We start from the raw sequence: 19,113 nt of genomic DNA, 5'->3' as shown, positions 1-19,113 counted from the left end.
GGTTTCGGCACCACCGGGAGCCCCCGCAGTGCAGCCCACTCCCATAAATCTCCCCACTCCCGCGGTTTGCCAGCGGGCAAGACTGATAAACCTCGCACTAAAAAAATGGACTGGAACTACTTTGAGCTGCAGGGTAAGAGAGTTCTCTGTTGCTAAAATTGACCCGTGGTGTTGATACTGCTTGATAAAAAAAAAAAAAAAAGCTCTTTGTTTACCATCAAATGCTCGAAAGGTCTTCGGTAGGTCTCCGACTGTGCCAGATCTCCTCTATAAAAAAAAACAGTCTGGAGACGTACAGCCACATAAAAAAAAGGTAAAATAAAGCAGTGGATATTCTGCAGCTTAGTGGTTTCTGTTGTAGTTGTGCACACTTTTGTCACAGCGCCGACACAAACAGTTTCCAAAGTGTGCGTGAATGCCGATCTGTGTGTCTGAACGGTGGCAGGCCACTCTCAGCGGCTCGACTTCCTCATCTGGGAATCATATTATGTGTGTGCCATGCTGCCCCCAACAGGCGCTCTGAAAACACATCAAGCTGTCTGGTGAATCCCCACAGCATCCAAGAAAACCTGGAGCCCCCTCCCCACACACACACACACACACCAACTTGCCCAACACACTCCCCTCCCTCAGAGTTTAAGCAGCATATGAAGTCATTCAGAGATCAAATCAGTCTATTCCACTCGTTTATGAATTTTACAAATGCAGGTCTAATTGCGCAGGCAGTATGGATTGCCCTCAGACTGGACACTCATTGTCCATACATTGATTGGCATGAATATGGGCTAATGTGCCTTTTTTTTTTTCCCCCACATAGATAATGCCGATGTGGAGACGGCGGAGAGAAGCCCGGGAGGGGCTCATTTAGAGTCTGAATGTCGAGTCCCTTCGGACGACCTCCGGTCATTACACGGGAGGTGAAAGTCTGCGCGATGAATCGAGTCGTTCTCATAAGTGAAATCACTATCCGATAGTAATTCCTAAACTTTTTGAATAGACTAACTGCAGCCGAAGCGACTTATGAATGAAGACTATTAATTCGAGAGTTGCGTTCGCATTTACGAGGAGAAGAATTTGCATTCAAATCAGTCAAACGCTGAGACAATAAATTTAAAAAAAAAAAAGTCAAACTCAGAAGAAAAAGGAGCATGGAAACACTTCTTCACGTTCACAGCCGAAAACGCAGCACAACCAAAGTGAAAGCGTAAATATGAACTTTTATAACTAATTCGTTTCATTAAAATAGCCTTTGCGGCGCGCGGACTGCACACAGACAGTCCTACGGAAACACGAAGTGCACATCCATTCCTTTAAAATGTAGAACATGAATAGAAATGGAAAGCGAATATCTGCTAACACAAACTACACGCGAAATGCGATATTATTAACAGAAGTTTGAATTGTTTTTTTTTGTTTTTTTTGCTCTTAAAACCAAACCAAACAAATCGAAAACGAAGAGCGTTACGCACCAAATATTATTCAAACTAGGTATGTCAATCAGGGAACTACACTTGAAAGTGACCGAAATCGGAGTCCGGGCAAACATTTTCACCTTTTTAATTGACCATCGACTTCAGGGTTTGGAATAATGACACGGTGTTGTCGTCGTCGGGCTTAACGCCCCGTCGTGCAACAATAGCGCGCAGCGAGTGTGACACGTCGGTGCGCGAATCCCTTGAGGTTAATCACATTAGACAACAACTTATCAAGATAAAGTTAGGCGCAAATACCGAACTCATTCAACTTGTTGTCATGAACGGTGGCGTTTACAGCCGCAGAGCGGCTCCCGCAAGCGCACCTTGCTCGCTTTTGCGCACGCCGAGGACCAAAAAAAAAAAAAGGTGAAAGCAACCGTAAACCCGCCGCTAAATCCGAGTGCCGTCGCAGGTCAAATTCAGGCAATTGGAAAATAATACGCGAGCAAAAAAAAATTCACGTTTGAAGCTCGTTCGTCTCACGGTTTTTTACCCTCATCGGCTGCAACATTACTTTCGCGTTGGCTCAAATGTACAACCGTCCAAAAAAAATAATTACAGACTTAAAACTATCAGTCAAAAAAAAAAAAATATAGTGGGCAAACTCGTTTTAAGTGCATTTCCTCTCCGCTTCGTGCCCCGGCTGTGGCGTTATAAAAAAAAAAATTAAAAAAAAAAAAAATTATAATTAAAAAAAAAAAAAAATAAAAGCACAAAGCATATGCTCGCTACCTACATACGTCTCCAAGGGATCGTCCTTACCTTTAAAAACTTCCCCTCGGGCGGACAACAGCAGGGTTATCGCAGCAAACAAGCAATTGATAACTTTATCCATGTCGGCGGCGCCGTCGTAGCGTTAACCCCCCCCCCCACCCCTCCACTTCCTCCCTCCAGCCGCGGGGTTAACTGGCCAACTCTTCTCCCTCTCTTCGCCGGAACTTGAATCCCTACCTCTACTTTTCAGGAGCGCAAAATCTAAAAGTGCCTTTCGCCCTGCCCCTCCGGTCCCTTGGCGCGCTGTCGGGGAGTGAGAGGAGACTGTCGCCGACACACGGCTGCTCCTTGCCGGCTTGCTCCACACTTGGAGGAGGAATGCGTGTGTGTGTGTGTGTGTGTGAGTGAGAGTCCTGATTCCTGAATTACGCCTTGGATTGAGTTGGTCCGGCAGCTCCGGGAGAGCGGCGGCTGCGCGCGCGCGCGCCGTCTGGCCGGTAGAGGGCACGTGTGAGCCCCCCCCCCCCCGCCAGTGAGCGAGAGGACAGGCGGAGGTGTCCCCTCCTCCTCCTCCTCCTCCTCCTCCTGCTGTCTGACTGTTCGTTGGGAACAGCTGCGAGGACTGGAGTTAGTAGAAGTCAAGTAGTGGCTGTGTAAAGTACCTGCGGGGAGTTAAAACAAACCGCTACTTTGTTCAATCTTGCCTTTATTTCCTCATCGCGTTGGGGTCCAAAAAGAAATGTAATGATTGCAACTGCAAAATCATCATTTTGCTTCCCTTTAAATGGGTTACGGCCTATTTAAAAAAAAATACGAAAACATGACGTGGAAACCTTTTTGCAACAAACTGGACTTGGAACATTTAATGAACAAAATAGGCTACTTAAAACTCACAAAGCGCTGTTGTTACGTTAGATAAGGATGTTTCACGTTGAATCGGTATAGTCCTCTTATTGGCCTACAAAATATAGCGGCGTTAACCTACAGATCTGTCTCCTTATTAAATCTCTTGGGGACAAACTGTTTAAACACTCTAAAATAGGAGATTAAGTCGACGTATCTGTGATTTGGGACAGTGGCGCTGTGTAAGAAGTACTGTCAACGCCGATGACCAATAGAGACCTTAAGAAAATAATTTGTATTTGCATGATTTACAGCTCGGGTCAGGAAAGGTCAAGAAGTGCCAAACTGGTAAAACAGTGTTTTGGAAGCTGTAAAAGGCCTCCACGACCAAAACCACAGCATTATGGTCTAAACCCTGTGATTACACAATTGCCATCACATTTCTGTTAAGACTGTACAAGAACCTCTGGTTTTCCTTTTCCTACCTTTGGCAGGTAGCGAAGGCGATCATTAGATCACCGTTATAGATGTTTGAGGGAAAAAAAACATGAATAACTCAAAACAATTAGTCTCCATCTGCAGATGAAGACCATGTGATGGTTCCTCAATACACTAAATGTTTCCAAGATACAGAAAAAACAACTTCAAACTACATCATTATACACCCAATACAAAGACAACGCTTCCTAATATACCAAAACATTACCGCAAATCACATGGTCAGGTTTAGGAAAAGTTCTTGGTTTGGGTGTCAATTTGGTTATGTTTTGTCATTGAATCTAATGTCTGCCTGTTAGAGAAGTTAAATTATAGGTAAACTCAGTTGGCACCAGAATGTAATGCAAAAATATCAGACATATGTTCACCACTGGTTAAATCCTTTTTTTTTTTTTTTGCCAAATATGAATATAAATCCTTGGAGGTCATTTATTTAATCGCAACGCTAAATAAGCTACGCTCAACTTGACACCTTCATTTTACGTAACTTATTAAATGAATATCTTCACCATACGGATTCCTATTTCGCCTTGTGTGTCCTTTCTGATCACATTCAGGCATTCATCCTATTAAAGGGAAACCCAGACTGACATTCAAGAGGACTTCATTAGTTGACCTAAAAAAAAATTAAAAAAAAATAGGACGGCATCATCACATGTTTTTTTTCCCCCAGCTTCTGTGAATCAATAATGGTGCTTCGCTTTAATATATGCAAATATTTGTTCAAAATTAGTCTTATCTGAGACTGCAAGTGCAAACAACGCTGGGATATTTTTCCGCTGCTGTATCAAACAGTGGGGTGGAGGAGCAACTAATGACAAAGTCAGCCAATGTCATTCCCTTATTGTTTTTGCATGCATAAACACACATGGCGATTTTACTTGTAGCAGCAGTTTTCGTGGCTAATTAAAATGCAGGCAGATTGACATGGGTCTACATTTAGTTTGTAAATGACCTCCTCTTGTCAAGGATATATGGCTCCAGTTGTTTGTGTTTTTTTTTCCACGCAAGTACACAAACAACGTCTGCAGCATTTCACAGAAATGCCTCACGTCTCTTTGTGGTGTTTAGGTATTGTCTTGGCTGCCACGGTTATGTTGCCAGGAATGGATGAATGCCGGTCTGAGCAGCGCTATCATGGGAATTGGGGAGAATGTAAACTCCTGTGATTGGATAGAGGAGCGAACGGATAGCATCATTGTTTGCGCTTACAAATGCACGGAGAGGGAACGCGAGCGCGTTTGTGAGTGTGCGTTTTTTGGAGGGTGTGTTTCAGTGGTTCGCCATAAACACAGTCTCAAGTCATGTTCAACGAATATATCCTATCCCACTGCAGTGATTCCCTTGTGGTGTGATGCACCCTCACAGCCAAAAAAAAACAACAACAACCCGTTAAACGGCACCACCAATCACGTCCCACATTTAAATTGATTTTAAAACTGGATGTTATTTATCACACACGTAAAAATGGACATAACAACCATTTCTTCATGCAGTTGAACTGTCAATATTTAGGTCATTTTAGTCAAGTTTTTTTTTTTTTTTTGCTCATCATCGGTAGCTAAAAGTTCTTTCGGGGAAGCGGCTGAAATTTCTAAAACACATTGCGAGGACGACAGTCAGGTCAGATTTGGTCTTAACGCCATTCTGACTATTGTGAGCAAGTGGCTCTGTCGGAAATCGTTGTCCCCTCGGAAAACCAAACAGAGGAGGCCCACGAGCATAAGAGGTCTCAAACTAGCAGAGGGATGGAGAAAGGCACCGATAGAACGCTGCAGCGACCCCATTGTGGTGGTCTGCGTGGGCTTTGCAGGTAAGTCTCTACATAGGACACTCAGCCTCCTGGATATTCAGAGGGTCGCCGGAGAGAAGAGTCACCGCCAACATCATCGCAGCGGTAGAAAAAGCGTTGAGGTGTCTGTAGATCAGGAGGAAGGATCAAAGCCAGTTGTCCATTCCCCAGGTGAGAGGTACTGCCTTTGTCAAAGCCGTTGGCGTCAGAGAGATACGCAGAAGGTGCCCTTTGCCGTCGCCACCGTGACGACCCAGGTCGAAGAAGAAGGTTATGATCAAGTATAAAGAGTGACGATGTAATCCATGTGCGAAGGAGGGTAGGAGGGGTTGGGTGAAGAAAAAAAAATACAGTTTATCCATCACCTTTAGCTATATGTTAACCTTTTATCAAATTTTTGAAAACTTTCAACCCTTTTTTTTTATTACTTTTGGTTACAAGTTGGATCATTTTATCATTCTAGTGACCTACTTCAACCTTTGTCTAGAACCTTTATCTTTTACAATTTAGACTTGCAAACTGCTTTTCACACACGATTGTAAAATTGTTTACTGTTGCATACTGTTCAGATGTTTTATTGGACTCAGAATGTGGATATATTTCTTAATCAAATCATACTTTCTGTTTCATCAAACTAGCGGAGCTGACTGGGAATCACTGTCCTACTCCTTGTGTGGTGATAACAAAAACAAGCCCATGTACCAGTCCATCACTGAAAATCCTGAATGTTCGTCAATTGCTTTTTTTTTTTTGTAATATCCTGTAACCTTTTCACAAGCTTACTTTCATCGTGCTCTCAAAGCAATACAGAGAAAAGTCATGACATTACACTGATTGGAAGAGAGGAAGTGCCTCCAAAATTGATGCCTGACCGGGATCAAAAGATTCCGTATTTGGGCTTCAAAAGGTTGTGACAGTGGTCCGCTGTGTCCGTGACTCACTGCTGCTGATTTCCGAACAACATCCAGAGTTACTGAATAGGTGATATTGACATTTCATCCTGGATAGCCACCACCAGCGGGGGGGAAAAAAATCCTGTTGGCCTTCAGCAAATCCATTTTCCTTCACATTTCTTCCTGCGGGGACAGTTTACATCAGTTAAATATAGGAATGATGAGCTAAATTACACTTTGTAATTGACATAAATAGCAGTATAATGCTTTGTCAATAATTGCCAATCACATCACCCTATGTGAGGAGTCTCAGTGTGACCGAATAAATCATAGAACTTAAACTGCACTCCAAAGAAACACTTATTAAGTCTCTCCTCATGTGGCTGCCAGACAACAGTGGTTTTGTCATTTAATTCCATTGTGATTATCCCCATGCCTTGATTGTCAAAAGCTCAATACGAGATTGATTAGCTGTCCTTCATTATGGGAAGTCACTGGCAGCTAGTGATGCTAAACTGTTTTCTAAGCTTTGGCTTATGAATGCAAAATACCTTGGAATGAAGAACACGGGTGCCAATCTGCGTTCTCCCAGTTGCACAGTGTCTTATTATAAAACAAAGTTATTGGAGCACGTCGCAATTAAATAGGATCAGCAAATCCTACAAAGCCTGCTAACTGCAGTCGTGGGCGATCCCTGGTGTACGGCTGACCACCAAGTTAGCACCGTTGACTACGCCGAGGTTGATTGCCGATCACCTTAATTTGTTGTCACATTGCTTGAAGTGTTTTTTGTGTGATTTATTTAGCCGTAGAGACTGTTTGCATTTCATAAACGGATCCCAGACTTTACTTTAGGTCATGAATTGAATGAGACTTGTTTCTGGCAATATATAATGTTCAGTTGGTGTGAAATAGATGGCACGAGCAGACACTGTCATTGTATGTTGCATTAGTACTAAAATAGTAACAGCAACATATGAATCCAGGTCATTTCCCTCACATTGAAGCAATATCTTTATAGGTGCTTTATTTGACAACATGTCCCATGATCATTATCTAGGACAAAGACTTATTCAGGAGGGGTTCATCTATCATGAATGCATGGGTTGTGTGTGTGTGTGTATGTGTGTGTGTGTGTGTGTGTGTGTGTGTGTGTGTGTGTGAGAGAGAGCATTGCTCAGAGAGAGAGAGAGATAGAGAGAGATAGTGGATAACTCAACAAGCTCGCTAACACTCAGACTGATGTAGTAACAAGTACAAACCAACAGAGGTCACTTTTTTGTCTTTTCAACAGCACTTTCCACCCTCACTGTGATTGGTTAAAATGTGATCTTTGTGTCACCTTGACTGTGACAACAAAGTTGACACAAACGCTGTACGAACTAGTCATTCACGTATATATATATATATATATATATATATATATATACACCATTCAGCCATAACCTTGAAACAACTGACAGATGAAGCATTAAGTATAATACAGTAGGATTATAATGTTCTGTTGTTCAATCTAAAATGAGAGAAGTATTGATTTATATTAATCGTTATTTGTGGTGCTGTTGACCTGCACTGGGTTATACTTAAAGAGGTGTTTCTAATATTCTGTCCCTCCTATCTAAATGAATTGGGTTGACAAAATATTATTTTCAGTGCAGTTCAACGCCTCTCTCAATCAAATTGAATAACTGAACATTAGCAGCTCTGCTCTAATCCAATTGAGTGGCACAACATTAAATCGGAGACTAAGTCTCTGCTGTGTTGTGTATTGTGTTTTTTTTTGTTGTTTTTTTTGTTGCAGATCTTAAGCCCCCTCTCCACTTTTCTTTCCACTGACTTTACACACCCGATCCCTATGACCTGAACAAAGAGAATGGTGAGCTGTAGCTGAACTTACCCCCTCTGCCCCCCTCGCCACCACCAACGGGCCCAACAAGATCAACTGACCAGTAATCAGCACCCAAATGTAGACCTGTGAATTTTTTTGCGTGAGCTGCGCGACTTGTGCTGACCCCTTTACTGTGCCTCAACAAATGTTTAGACGTGACACGGTACCTACTAGTTGTTTATTTATATCCAAAATTTTATGTTACATAAAAAAATGGGAAATCTATTTGTCAGTCAGTAAAAACTATTACAGAGCAATGGTCCTTTGGCTTGAGTCATATTAGGCAGACAGTAGGAGGTAACAGAAGACTCAGAGCATGACTACCACGTGCCAAGGGACAGATTTGTGCCAGCATCCCCTTACAACACACTCTTGTAGACATACACACACACACACACACACACACACACACACACACACACACACACACACACACACACACACACACACACAGGGGTCGGCCCTCATGTGGGCTTGAGGTAGTTATAAAGAGCACTTAGTCCTCCTTGCAGCACCTCCTGGATAGGCTTGAGGAGGGGGTTATGGATAATATGGAGGCCCTTATCCATCGGGTGGCAGGCCAACCGCCCGAGTCGGCTCAGTAGGTACAGTTCCATCGGCACACTTTGCAGGTCATTGAAGTCAACGTTGAGGAGTTCTAGAGACTCCAGGAAGCACAGCGTCTTAGGCAGCGTGTGTATACTGTTTCCCTCCACGATGAAGATCTTCAAGTTAACCAGGTCCTGGATCTGGTCCGCGATGGTCTCCAGACGGTTGCAGGCCAGGTGGAGGAAGACCAGGCCCTTCATGCTGTAGACGCAGGTGGGGATGTGAACGATGCGGTTGTGGCTGAGGTTGAGTTTGGTCAGACTGTGTATGGCTGCCAGGCTGCCGGGGAGGGCCGTGATCTGATTGTTGGCCAGGCTGAGCACCTCCAGGCAGGCGCAGGAGCCCAGCTCCTCGGGGACCTCGCTGAGGCGGTTGCGACAGGCGAAGAGCACGCGGAGCCTCTTCAGGAGGCCGATCTCGGGCGGCAGGCTGGACAGGTTGTTCCCCCATAAGTTGAGAATCACCAGATTGTCCAGGGCGCCCAGGGCAGGGGGCAAAGAGCACAGGCAGTTCATGGACAAGTTTAACTTCTGAAGCTCTCGCAGCTCCCACAGCTCAGCGGGGGTTTCGCCGAGCCCCCGCATGGCCAGACTTAACGTGCTGTAACCGAAGTGCACCGTGGCGAGTCTGCGGAACCTCTCAGCAGCCGAGGACAGGCTGGGCTGCTCGTCTCTAATGCTCTTCCTCCCTTGACTCACGCTCACCTCGTTCAACTCTTTGTTGGACAAACTGCGAGACTGCTTCCCGCCCATCGTCCTCGCAGTGCTGTCGATTTTAGCACTTATAATAAGATGTCAGCATGACAGCTGAATCACAAAACTCTTGGAACATTGAGGATCGCAAAGGATAAATGCTTCTGATTGATCTCCAGGGTTGTTGAACCTTGCCACGCAGAACATCATCAGCTCCAGTGGCGCTGTAGTATCTGGTTGAAGCAGAACTCCTGATGTTTGGCAGCAGTTACATGAAGTCCTGGCTGGGTTTTTCTCACCGTGCGGAGTAGCAGGCTGCTGTAACAGAGCACTGTGGGGGCTCGTGGTCTGCGTCTCCCAGACCGACTGCCTGACTTACTGGATTTCATTCCCCAGCTGGTCCTGTCACTTCTCAAGTCCACAGATAGCACCCTGCTCCCCCTCCCACTGCCCGAGGCCCGGGCTGGGCATAGGATGTTGGGTAAGCTCAATCAGTTGAGGTCACTGCCATGATCTCATAGACCAACACACAGAAATACTCTGGGGCTCACACATGCTGTCACACATGGTACATAACCACGTCTATTTTGCTTGTAAAATGGAAGCTACACCTTCTATTTTTTTGTGAGCATTGTTGAAATTATTTTTACAAAAGGATTCAGATATTAAAACACACACTATCTGGCTCGCCACAATCTCTTCTCCCATTTTATCGGCCCCTGCTCCTTTGTGCATGTTCTTTGGTCTCCACTTAAATATGGCACCAAGCTGGCAGCCGTGAAAACACTTTATCATCTCTGAAAAAAGACACCGTTTTTAGAGGTATTATGCACTGATATGCACCGGTTTAATCTCAAGTGCAAAAGGACATGGAACATTCCAGTAAATTCCTAGAAATCTCTATTCAAAATCTCACTCATGGTGCCCTCGAGGGGGAAAATCTCTCTTTATGTGAAACAATATACCGTAGCGCATTTACATTTTTAAATTTGTCTTTCCCCCCAGCAATTTACACAGAAGTAAAAAGTTCTTAATGCATTTTCCCTACAGATTTTTTTTTAAAGTATATTCCCCTGCATTGCTCACTTGAAGCTATTAGTTCCATTTTCTTTTCAAATGTCAAACAAATTTTCAAACATTATAATGTCCCGGCATTTACCTGGATTTGTTTGAATATAGTCTCAATATGTGTGCCCAATCACAGAGCCGTGCAGATATCCCAACATGCTCTTGGTGAGACAGACAGCATGGTACACTCCGTAAAAGTTTGTCACAAGGCTGTACACACAAACACAACCCCATCTATATACAACATACAGTATGTTGTGTACTTTTACTTTACACGAATGGGTCCTTTTCAAGCTGCTTTATATTTATATTGCACTTCTATAAGATAATGTACATTCTCACCACTACATGTATTTCACAAAATGAAGTAGTTACAGATAAAAAAAAATATCTTTCCCAAACCATGGTTTTTGTGCCAAAACCAAGCCAAGGGCACAAATTTAGGAAACACTGCTGTGGGTCATTATTTGAGGTTTGGAGCAAACAATGTGCTCATTTAGGTTGGAGGACTTGTTGAAATTAAACTACACCACAATATCTACTATTTTTACTTGGACATGAATGCCTCAGTCAGAATAATCCAATAATACTGAGTACTATCTAAAACTTGGAGCTGGATTGGCCATTTTTTTTGCCAGACCTCTCCTATTGATACTTTAGGCGCATATTGTAAATAACACCGGTTTCATTTATGTAATATTTCCAATGCAGAATTTAGATTTGTAATGGAGTATGTTTGTGTTGCAGAATGCGGGGGCCTTTCTGCTGTGCTTTTAGCCCCCCAAAATTATGTTTGTCCTCAAGAAATCTATGTATAGCATGTGTCAACCTCTGTCCTTAGTGCATTAATATGAGAAACCTTCATAAAACATTAATCAAATCCAAAAAGAGCAGCAAAGGAGGGATCCCTCTTTCTGCCCATTTATCATTTATACACAGTACATAAACATAAAATATGTTGTTCATGGCATGTTATAAACATGTAAGGACATTTTAAATGTATGTGTACATTAAGTATTGATGGATTTTCAAAAATTGCCCTGTGAGGACACGTTTAATATGAATCCATTGGTTGTGTAGCATATTGTTGTTGTTGTTATTATATACCAACATACAACAATGGACTTGAGTTGTAACATCGGTAAAATCTGTAAGAGACCAATTAATAAGCCACTTTTTTTATGTTTCTATGCTGCTCATAAATGCTAAATTCCGGATTTAAAATAACATGTTGCTCTGTTCTCTGGTACTTCTAAAACAATACCCATGTGAACGTGTTAAATAAATGTTAGGGGTGTAAATGCAAGCTTGGACTTGATCCACTTTGCTCGACAGCCTCACAGAGTCTGACCAGCACTTAGGGCAGCCTTAGTCATCATTCTTCTCCCAGTCCAGTAATCAAAGTACTCGGCTGACAGTTAGCAGTGATATCCAACTCTGGGGACTCCGTGGCTCTACTCTGAGCGCGGCTACATCAGCACTTATGAATGACAGGTTGAACCATGTGTTTGCTGAAGTGGACAACAGAGCTGTTGAGGTGCATTGACCATTCAGGCAGCTGCTTGTGCAGCACGTCTCATCAGGACGTTTTTGTTTTTTTTGTGAATGTTAATACCTTTACATCACAAAAACTTTTGTTGAAACTGGCTGACTGGTAGATTTCTTGTGTGTGTGTGTGCTTGCTTCATCACAAAGTCTTTCTACAGCCCTCTGTTTTCAGGGAGGAGATCTGCACTGCTGATCTTGTGTATACGTGTGCCATGACTAATTTCCCAAACAGCAGGATCGCTGTATCCTGCCATCCTCTATTTACATGAAAAATGACACCTCAGCTGTAACCGTCAGAGCATCCTCATCTCCCCTCCTTTCCATGTGCAAACACATCCCCAGAGTGGCAGCACAGGCCTCGGAACACATGCTGTCAAATATGCAGAAAAAACCTTGGCTTCATATGCATATCCCTCATTATGGGTTAACTGTAGCATCGCAGTACCTGGAAAGAGCTGAAATGGATGGACAGATGGAGGGAGGGGGTGGGATAGACGCTGAATGGGTAGGTGGCTGAATGGACAGTGGGAATAATGCTCATTTCGGTGACAGAGAGGTGTCATCATAGCATGCCTCTATATAGAACAATATCACTAACACTTTGTCATATTCTTGCGAGGGATGAATCTTTATTAAATGCTCCTTTTTTGTTTTTGCTTGCTTTTTTTTTTCGTGCAGAAACAGCTTGAGATTTAAATGACAAGAAAATGGGACTTACCATTCCTATTGCATTCACACAACACCTTAATACAGAGTCCCATTATTACCAAATGAGGATGAGTTATACACTGTGAGAACAGTTACACCCTCCAGTCCTCAGGGTGACAAAAATGATCTCATTTGAGAACGCTCATCTGGTTATGTGCACAATAATGACTCTGGATGAGCTACCTTTAGAGACTCCACTTCAAGATATATACCATTATTACTTGTTCATTACTGTGGAGGCTTCTGGCGATGACAGATGATATATGGCCTCACTGCCACGGAGTCTGCTGTGGGTGTCTCTGGCCTGTTGAAATGTAAGGAGTACCTGCCAAGACCTGCAGGCTCTTTAGAGTCTATATTCCAGACGCATTACCCCCCGAAGCCAGCACTCCCACTGATGAATATGTTCCCTCTTTAGACAGAATACAAGACAAGATCGGGTCTGAGAGACAAGAAATATGCATTTTAGCGAGCCTTTCAAGTATTCCAGACAAAATTAGCACCGCGAAATGGGAGAGAGCATGTGAACAGGCGTGGATGGCGAACCACCTGAGCTGATAATCGTCTATTATTCAGCAGGTGCAGATGTGAATATTCACACCAGTGGACAGCTTCCACTTTCCATTTGTGCACGTGTACGCATCCCCTGGCTAATGGAGTCTGCGGAAGCGGCCGTGCATTTTTGTCAAAAAATGGAGGAATATTGCACACATTTGGATTGCCATCTGGAAATTGGCTGCAACAACTGCTGTGCCCAAACCTCCAGGTGACACAAAGGACCCACTCAGCAATGCAAATTAGCAGGGAGCAAAATTTGCGGGAGTGTCCAACAAGTCTGCTCGGAGGCTGAATGCAAGGCCAAGAACATTTCATTTCAGTGTTTCAAATGTTCATTTATTTACAAGATTGGATGCACTGAAGTTGCCCCCTGGCTGCTTGTGCAAATTGTCAGCATGGAAATAAAGCTGGTTTTAACATATTCTAGCATACTTTGAAGACATATTGGTGTTAGAGGAGTGCAAACATGAATTCAGAACTGCTCGGCATCTTCTTAGAATATTTTTCACCTCCTTATCAACTCTTTAAGCAAAACACCTTCACCGGGTATCTTGTAATCTCCTAATCTCCCTCCCCAGGCCACATGCCAGGTATCTGTAGTTAGATCTGTGGCAAAGCAGCCAGATTCATCTTGAGATAAACTGGGACAACATGATGAATAGATAATAAAGGCACCCAGGGGAGAGCACTATCCGGGTTAACTCCACTGCAAAAAGATACCATTTGTAATGATGGTGGGAATCAACGGGGAAGCGCAGTGTGCAAAGCTAACTGGGCTCCAAAGTGACCGAATCACTCGTGACTTTGCTGATACAGCAGATGGGGAGTACAAAGCAATTGTGGCCGTGACAACAACAAGCAGGGTGATGAAGCACCACTGAGCCGTCTATCTGGGTCTCACCTGCTCACTGCTATAGGTTACTGAGTGCTAAACAAAAACGGTTGTACGGTGAGTACAGTTCTGGACCGATCGCGGTGAGATAAACTGTCACTCGTTTGGGATGACGGTGAAACTTTGTGATTGATTCGGAATCCGAAGTTTGACCAAATCATTCCCCTCGGGCTCAGTACGGATGTGAGGGGTGACGGTAGCAAACTTCTTCCTGTGCAGTATAGATACACAGTCTAATATGTATGATGTCTAACGAGTGGGCCTGGCGCCAGCAACCACGTGGCGACTCCCCTTCTAGGTACCTCACACTGCTGAGGTAGGATCTTGTACAATTTCTATGTTAAGGCTGGGCAGACGCCACCTTGTGCCTTTTTCTCAACAAACCACCTAAAACCTTTGTGGGAAATAATATAGAAGGTAGGGGGGGTGGGCATTCCAAGAAAAATAACTATTTAATACTCTCTGGGAACTTGTCAACTCATTCCCGTAAACTCGCCTCAACAAATGGCATCAAACGTTGAAAACCCTTGCTTTCGACAAAGCTGATGGGAAGCATGTTTCAGGGCAGGGGTCCCCACCCAGTAGCTACTGCTATTGTTCACACGAACAAAGCTTATTCAGTTGGTTGAGTGGAGCTCAGCCATGTGAGTAAATGTTAGAATGTTGCACCTACCCGTAGCTCTCAGAGGTAAAAAAAAAAAAAAAAAAAAAAAAAAGTTGGAAGCCCCTGTTTTAGGCTCTCATGTTTAAGATGAGGGCTGTTGTTTGCTCTGCATGTCGAACATCAAACTTACTTCATCTGGTGACAAAGCTCAAATAAAACCAAAATAATATAAAAACTTCACTTCAACTGCATCTCATGAACAGAGTTCGGTCCAGTGCAGTGATATAACATCACCTACGAGCAAAGTAAAAATGATCAATCAGTCACGGCATGGTACTGCAGTAACTAACTAACTAATCTCAGACCTAACCTTGGATTTTGCTTTGAAAGTGGTTTGGTGCAGTTACTACACCGAAGCTTAACCAATGCTTTTTTTTTTTTGCTGAAAAGTTGTCTGCAACATTTGAAAAAAAAAACACCAATGAGACCGGACCTTGTGTAGGAGCAACTCCTAATGTAAAACAAAGTATTGATCAAAAAGTGTTTTAGCCTGGTTCCAGTTCACGTAAAGTCTACCCACATCTTTTGATTTTTCCATAAGATCAAAATGCCAGTTTGGAAGTGATTATCAGGCTGATCTTGAAGCCACAATCAGGCTTTTGGCATTTGAAATTTCTTGTGAAATGGCGGCGGCAGCGGCAGCAAGTGTTTGCATTAAAAAGAGCAAATTAGCAGTGCAGCAGAAGGACAGCAGAGCAAAAAGAAAGGAAGGATCACTGCCAGTTTGAATCAACCCGCTTATTGCGGAGGTTTGCGTTGGATGTTTCGGTGAGTGAAGTATGCAACGCGAGTCTCTTGAGCTCGGCTTTGGTACTGTGTCAGATGTGGTGAAGGGAACCCACAGAACAGAGTTCTTGTTTTGACCACAAGTGACAGTCCAGAGGTTTCAGGGCTGATGATTTTTCTGTTGCTGCGACCAAAACTTGAAACAATAGGATCTGACAAGCTCCGTCCTCGAAATTAGGATGCTTGCCAGACCGTCACTGCCAGCAAGCCATTAATGTTTCATGTGGCGCTGTTATGGTAATCATTGGATCCCTACAATGACACCTTGTGAGAGTTGGATAACGATGGCTGTCTTTCAGGCCTGTGTGACTCTGGACCCAGTCCAACAGCTGAGGCACAGCCTGAAGTGTGAATCTGTTGGAGAGAGAAAAAAAATAAAATAAGCAGCGCTGCAAGCAATAGGTAGATAAAAGTCTCTATAGGATGAACAAAATAAAAGATGCACTGGGATTGCTGCGGGCATCTTTGCAGCTATGGACCCGTCGGTGAGAGATGCCACACGAATGCATTCCTCGGACTTCAATTCCGGTTTCGTGAGGTTTGCGAGAGGGGTCCAGGTGCCCGTTGGTGGCACACACCCAGCTGGAGGATGTGGCTGACTGGTGCCCAGGCTGGCATACTAACAGAGCCAGGGGTGCTTTCACAGCGAGTTGAAAGAGGCACGCACCCCGGGTTCAGAAACATGAGCTCCAGCTGCATGTCCACTAGCTCGCATAGCTCAAGAAATTAGAGACTGAAAATCGAAAATGATTATTTTTCTTTTTTTTTTTTCTTCTTTTTTTTTTCTTTCTTCTTTTCCAACCGCGCTCACTCTGCAACACGCTTCGTGACGGGAATACCGATCTCATGACATTAGCAATCACACGCAGAAACCTTGATCACATCTCCCTTTCGTTGCGCGAGATTAAATGTTGGTGTGAAAAAAAAAAAGACATTTTCAAATCACAAGGGATGAGGGAGTAAAAGGCCAACATGTCTAAAACGGCTTAATGTATTATTTCTGTGAGGCTTGTGTAAGCCTTTTATTAAAGTGAAACAATCTTGTCAGACACCTGTTGTTCTCGCAGGGGGTATTTATTGTTGGCCTATGTCAGCACACTGTAATCCCTGCCTAGAACATGGCTGTATTACCAGTGTGACCTATTCTTGGTCATCATAATTTCCTGTGTGTGTGTGTGTGTGTGTGTGTGTGTGTGTGTGTGTGTGTGTGTGTGTGTGTGTGTGTGTGTGTCACACAGAGGCAGAGAAAGTGACAGTGTTCATGTGTACGAGTGTGTATTCATGTGTGTGTCCACTGATTGTGGGCCCCATTTTTTTTTTTTTCTTTCTGACACTCAATGTCATGCAGAACAAATCGCCTATTGCTGACACCAGTGATTTCTTCTCTCCACTGCTGAGAAGTGTGTGTGGAGGCAAAACAGTTGGGTCTTACTGACGGGGGAGTTGGACATTTCTGTGATTAAGTAGTAATGGCCCGGGACGTGACAGGGAAACCGGGGATTTCATCGGTCACAGGGCAGGAAAAGCTGAACAGCCTTGGGCCGGTTCTATTTTTTTGAGAGGGAATATAATTATTTCAAGAGTTTTGCTCCAAAAAGTCACTAAAATGGCTTTTAAACCGGGAGAAAAAAAAACCCAGCAGTTTTACAATATCTGTCTATAAAGACTGCAACACTTCTGTTTGTTATTGAGGAATGATTGACAACAGTAGAGTTTAAAAGCAAAGAGGACTCTCATCATTCCTCCACCTTCGCCACGCCTGCCTTGAATTCCAGTGTCTGCATATGGGCTTAACCCACTAATTGTGGCCTGAGTTCCGACGGTGTTGTTGCATGCCTGTGGTTTGGTTTAAGGTCTCGGTTATATTAAGATCTGGGTAGTTTAAACATAATGGAATAGACAATCAGCTCAGATAATCAGGGATGTCTGCCGTCTGTGTGAGGTTGTTGATTTGTTATGACTTGGTCCAGCTTGAGCAGCAGGAAGTCCTGAGAGTGAAGCCAGAACCAGAGATGGAAATAAACAGTAATTAGAAGGTGACATTTCTATGGGAATATAAAACTGTTACTTGAGCGCTGATGGATAGGTCTGCTTATGGTACTCTGAGCAGCGCCTGTGTGAGTTATGAATGGAGTTATGGGGACATCTACTGGCCAATATTGACGTGTGTAAAGGAGGTCCACTTACAGGTTCCCTTATTACAAAACAGCCTATTTATTTAAATCATACTATTTTAATAATGTGACCTTGCTGTAACTTTTTCATGATAATATTTATTCCATTTATTGGCACTCATGGGGTGTGTTTGTGATATTCAATACCAAGCTTTTCAGGGTAGAAGTGTAGCTCATGTAAGCAAGTTACTTAAAAAGTAAACTTTACTTCTACTGTACTTTTCAAAATCAGGGATTTATGGATAAACATAAAATAAAACTAAACTGTGTGACGCATGTACACACGGCTGAACTATCATCTGTAGCTACGACATGTTCTTATCATTGATAGGGTATGTTGTTTATCTTATTCACTGCTGTTTTTGCTCACCTGCTGCTGCAACACAACAATTTCTCTCGTGGTGTGTATATATCCCTCAATCCATCTAAATAGTATAGAGAATTTAAACCTAAACAAAAATGTGTCAAACTCACAAAAAAAAATTATAGACAAAATGGATTCAAGGGTTATATATATTCACATGGTATGTGTTACAAGCAATTCAAATAATTTTAAACTAAGTCTAAAATGACTGGGAAACCAGTGTAATCAAGGCAGGACTAAAGGGAATGTCGCTCTTGTTTTTACATGGGATATTATGAAATAAACATTGATTTATTGTGTGCCTATGGATGCCAAAAAATAACCAGCATCAATACTTTGTTTGGGTAATTGATTGGATTAGGAGTCTCCTTTAAATGTCAGTTACCCGGAAGAAGAAGTTGATGTTTTGCTCATATAAAATGGAAATTTAAAGACCTACAATGCCATGATAACTGAACAAACTCCACCTGTTGATGAAGATCACGTGATATGATGAAAGACTAAAGAAAAGCAGCTAAATGGACATAGAGATAAAAAAAAAAAAAAAAAAAAAAACATGTATATATAAATATGATTCAATGCTTTTCCTTTTATTGATGTTCCTTTTCTATTATTTCTATGCAATAATATTGCATCAGTGTTACAGTGAGTTACAAGAGATTTTATTTGAGGCTGTTTTGTAGCCATTGTAATATCTAAAAAAAAAAATATTCTGACTGTGTATATATAAAAAATAATGGCGTCTTCAGCCGTCAGAGGGCCAGTATCGCTGCTCCCTGACCCTAAAGCTATGAACGACACCGCACTTGACCACCCAGCACGTCATGACGCGTATCTCAGCCAATCACAATTCAGAAAACGGGCACTGCCGCTTGACGAACAGCTGTCTCATCCAATCGGAGTTTTACAAACGGTATCATTGCCCGCCTTCGCCCGGCGTGTAGCCA

At 43.0% G+C, this 19,113-nt stretch overlaps 2 protein-coding genes across 5 annotated transcripts in view; both read right to left on the bottom strand.

Annotated features, from left to right (window-relative positions):
- LOC138203184 (receptor-type tyrosine-protein phosphatase mu-like) overlaps positions 1-2,658 on the bottom strand; it is a 159,714-nt gene extending 157,056 nt beyond the window's left edge. For 3 of the 4 annotated variants that reach the window (XM_069157889.1, XM_069157891.1, XM_069157892.1), the window contains exon 1: positions 2,238-2,657. In XM_069157889.1, coding sequence (XP_069013990.1) covers positions 2,238-2,310 — 73 coding nt within the window. In that variant the 5' untranslated portion in view covers positions 2,311-2,657. Of the gene's footprint in view, positions 1-2,237 lie in introns of all 4 variants that reach the window. The other variant, XM_069157890.1, reaches the window with a different exon arrangement.
- A 5,655-nt stretch (positions 2,659-8,313) lies between these two features.
- LOC138203181 (leucine-rich repeat-containing protein 30-like) lies at positions 8,314-9,780 on the bottom strand. Its single transcript, XM_069157884.1, has one exon. The coding sequence runs from the start codon at positions 9,462-9,464 to the stop codon at positions 8,568-8,570; it is 897 nt and encodes a 298-aa protein (XP_069013985.1). The 5' UTR covers positions 9,465-9,780; the 3' UTR covers positions 8,314-8,567.
- Between the last annotated feature and the right edge of the window lie 9,333 nt (positions 9,781-19,113).

Source organism: Embiotoca jacksoni, unplaced genomic scaffold, assembly GCF_022577435.1.
Source record: "Embiotoca jacksoni isolate LCO1_2020_lvr unplaced genomic scaffold, fEmbJac1.0.p SCAF_22, whole genome shotgun sequence".
Taxonomy (NCBI): domain Eukaryota; kingdom Metazoa; phylum Chordata; class Actinopteri; family Embiotocidae; genus Embiotoca; species Embiotoca jacksoni.
The sequence above is the reverse complement of the archived record's forward strand: the minus strand, read 5'-3'. Positions and strand labels throughout refer to the sequence as shown.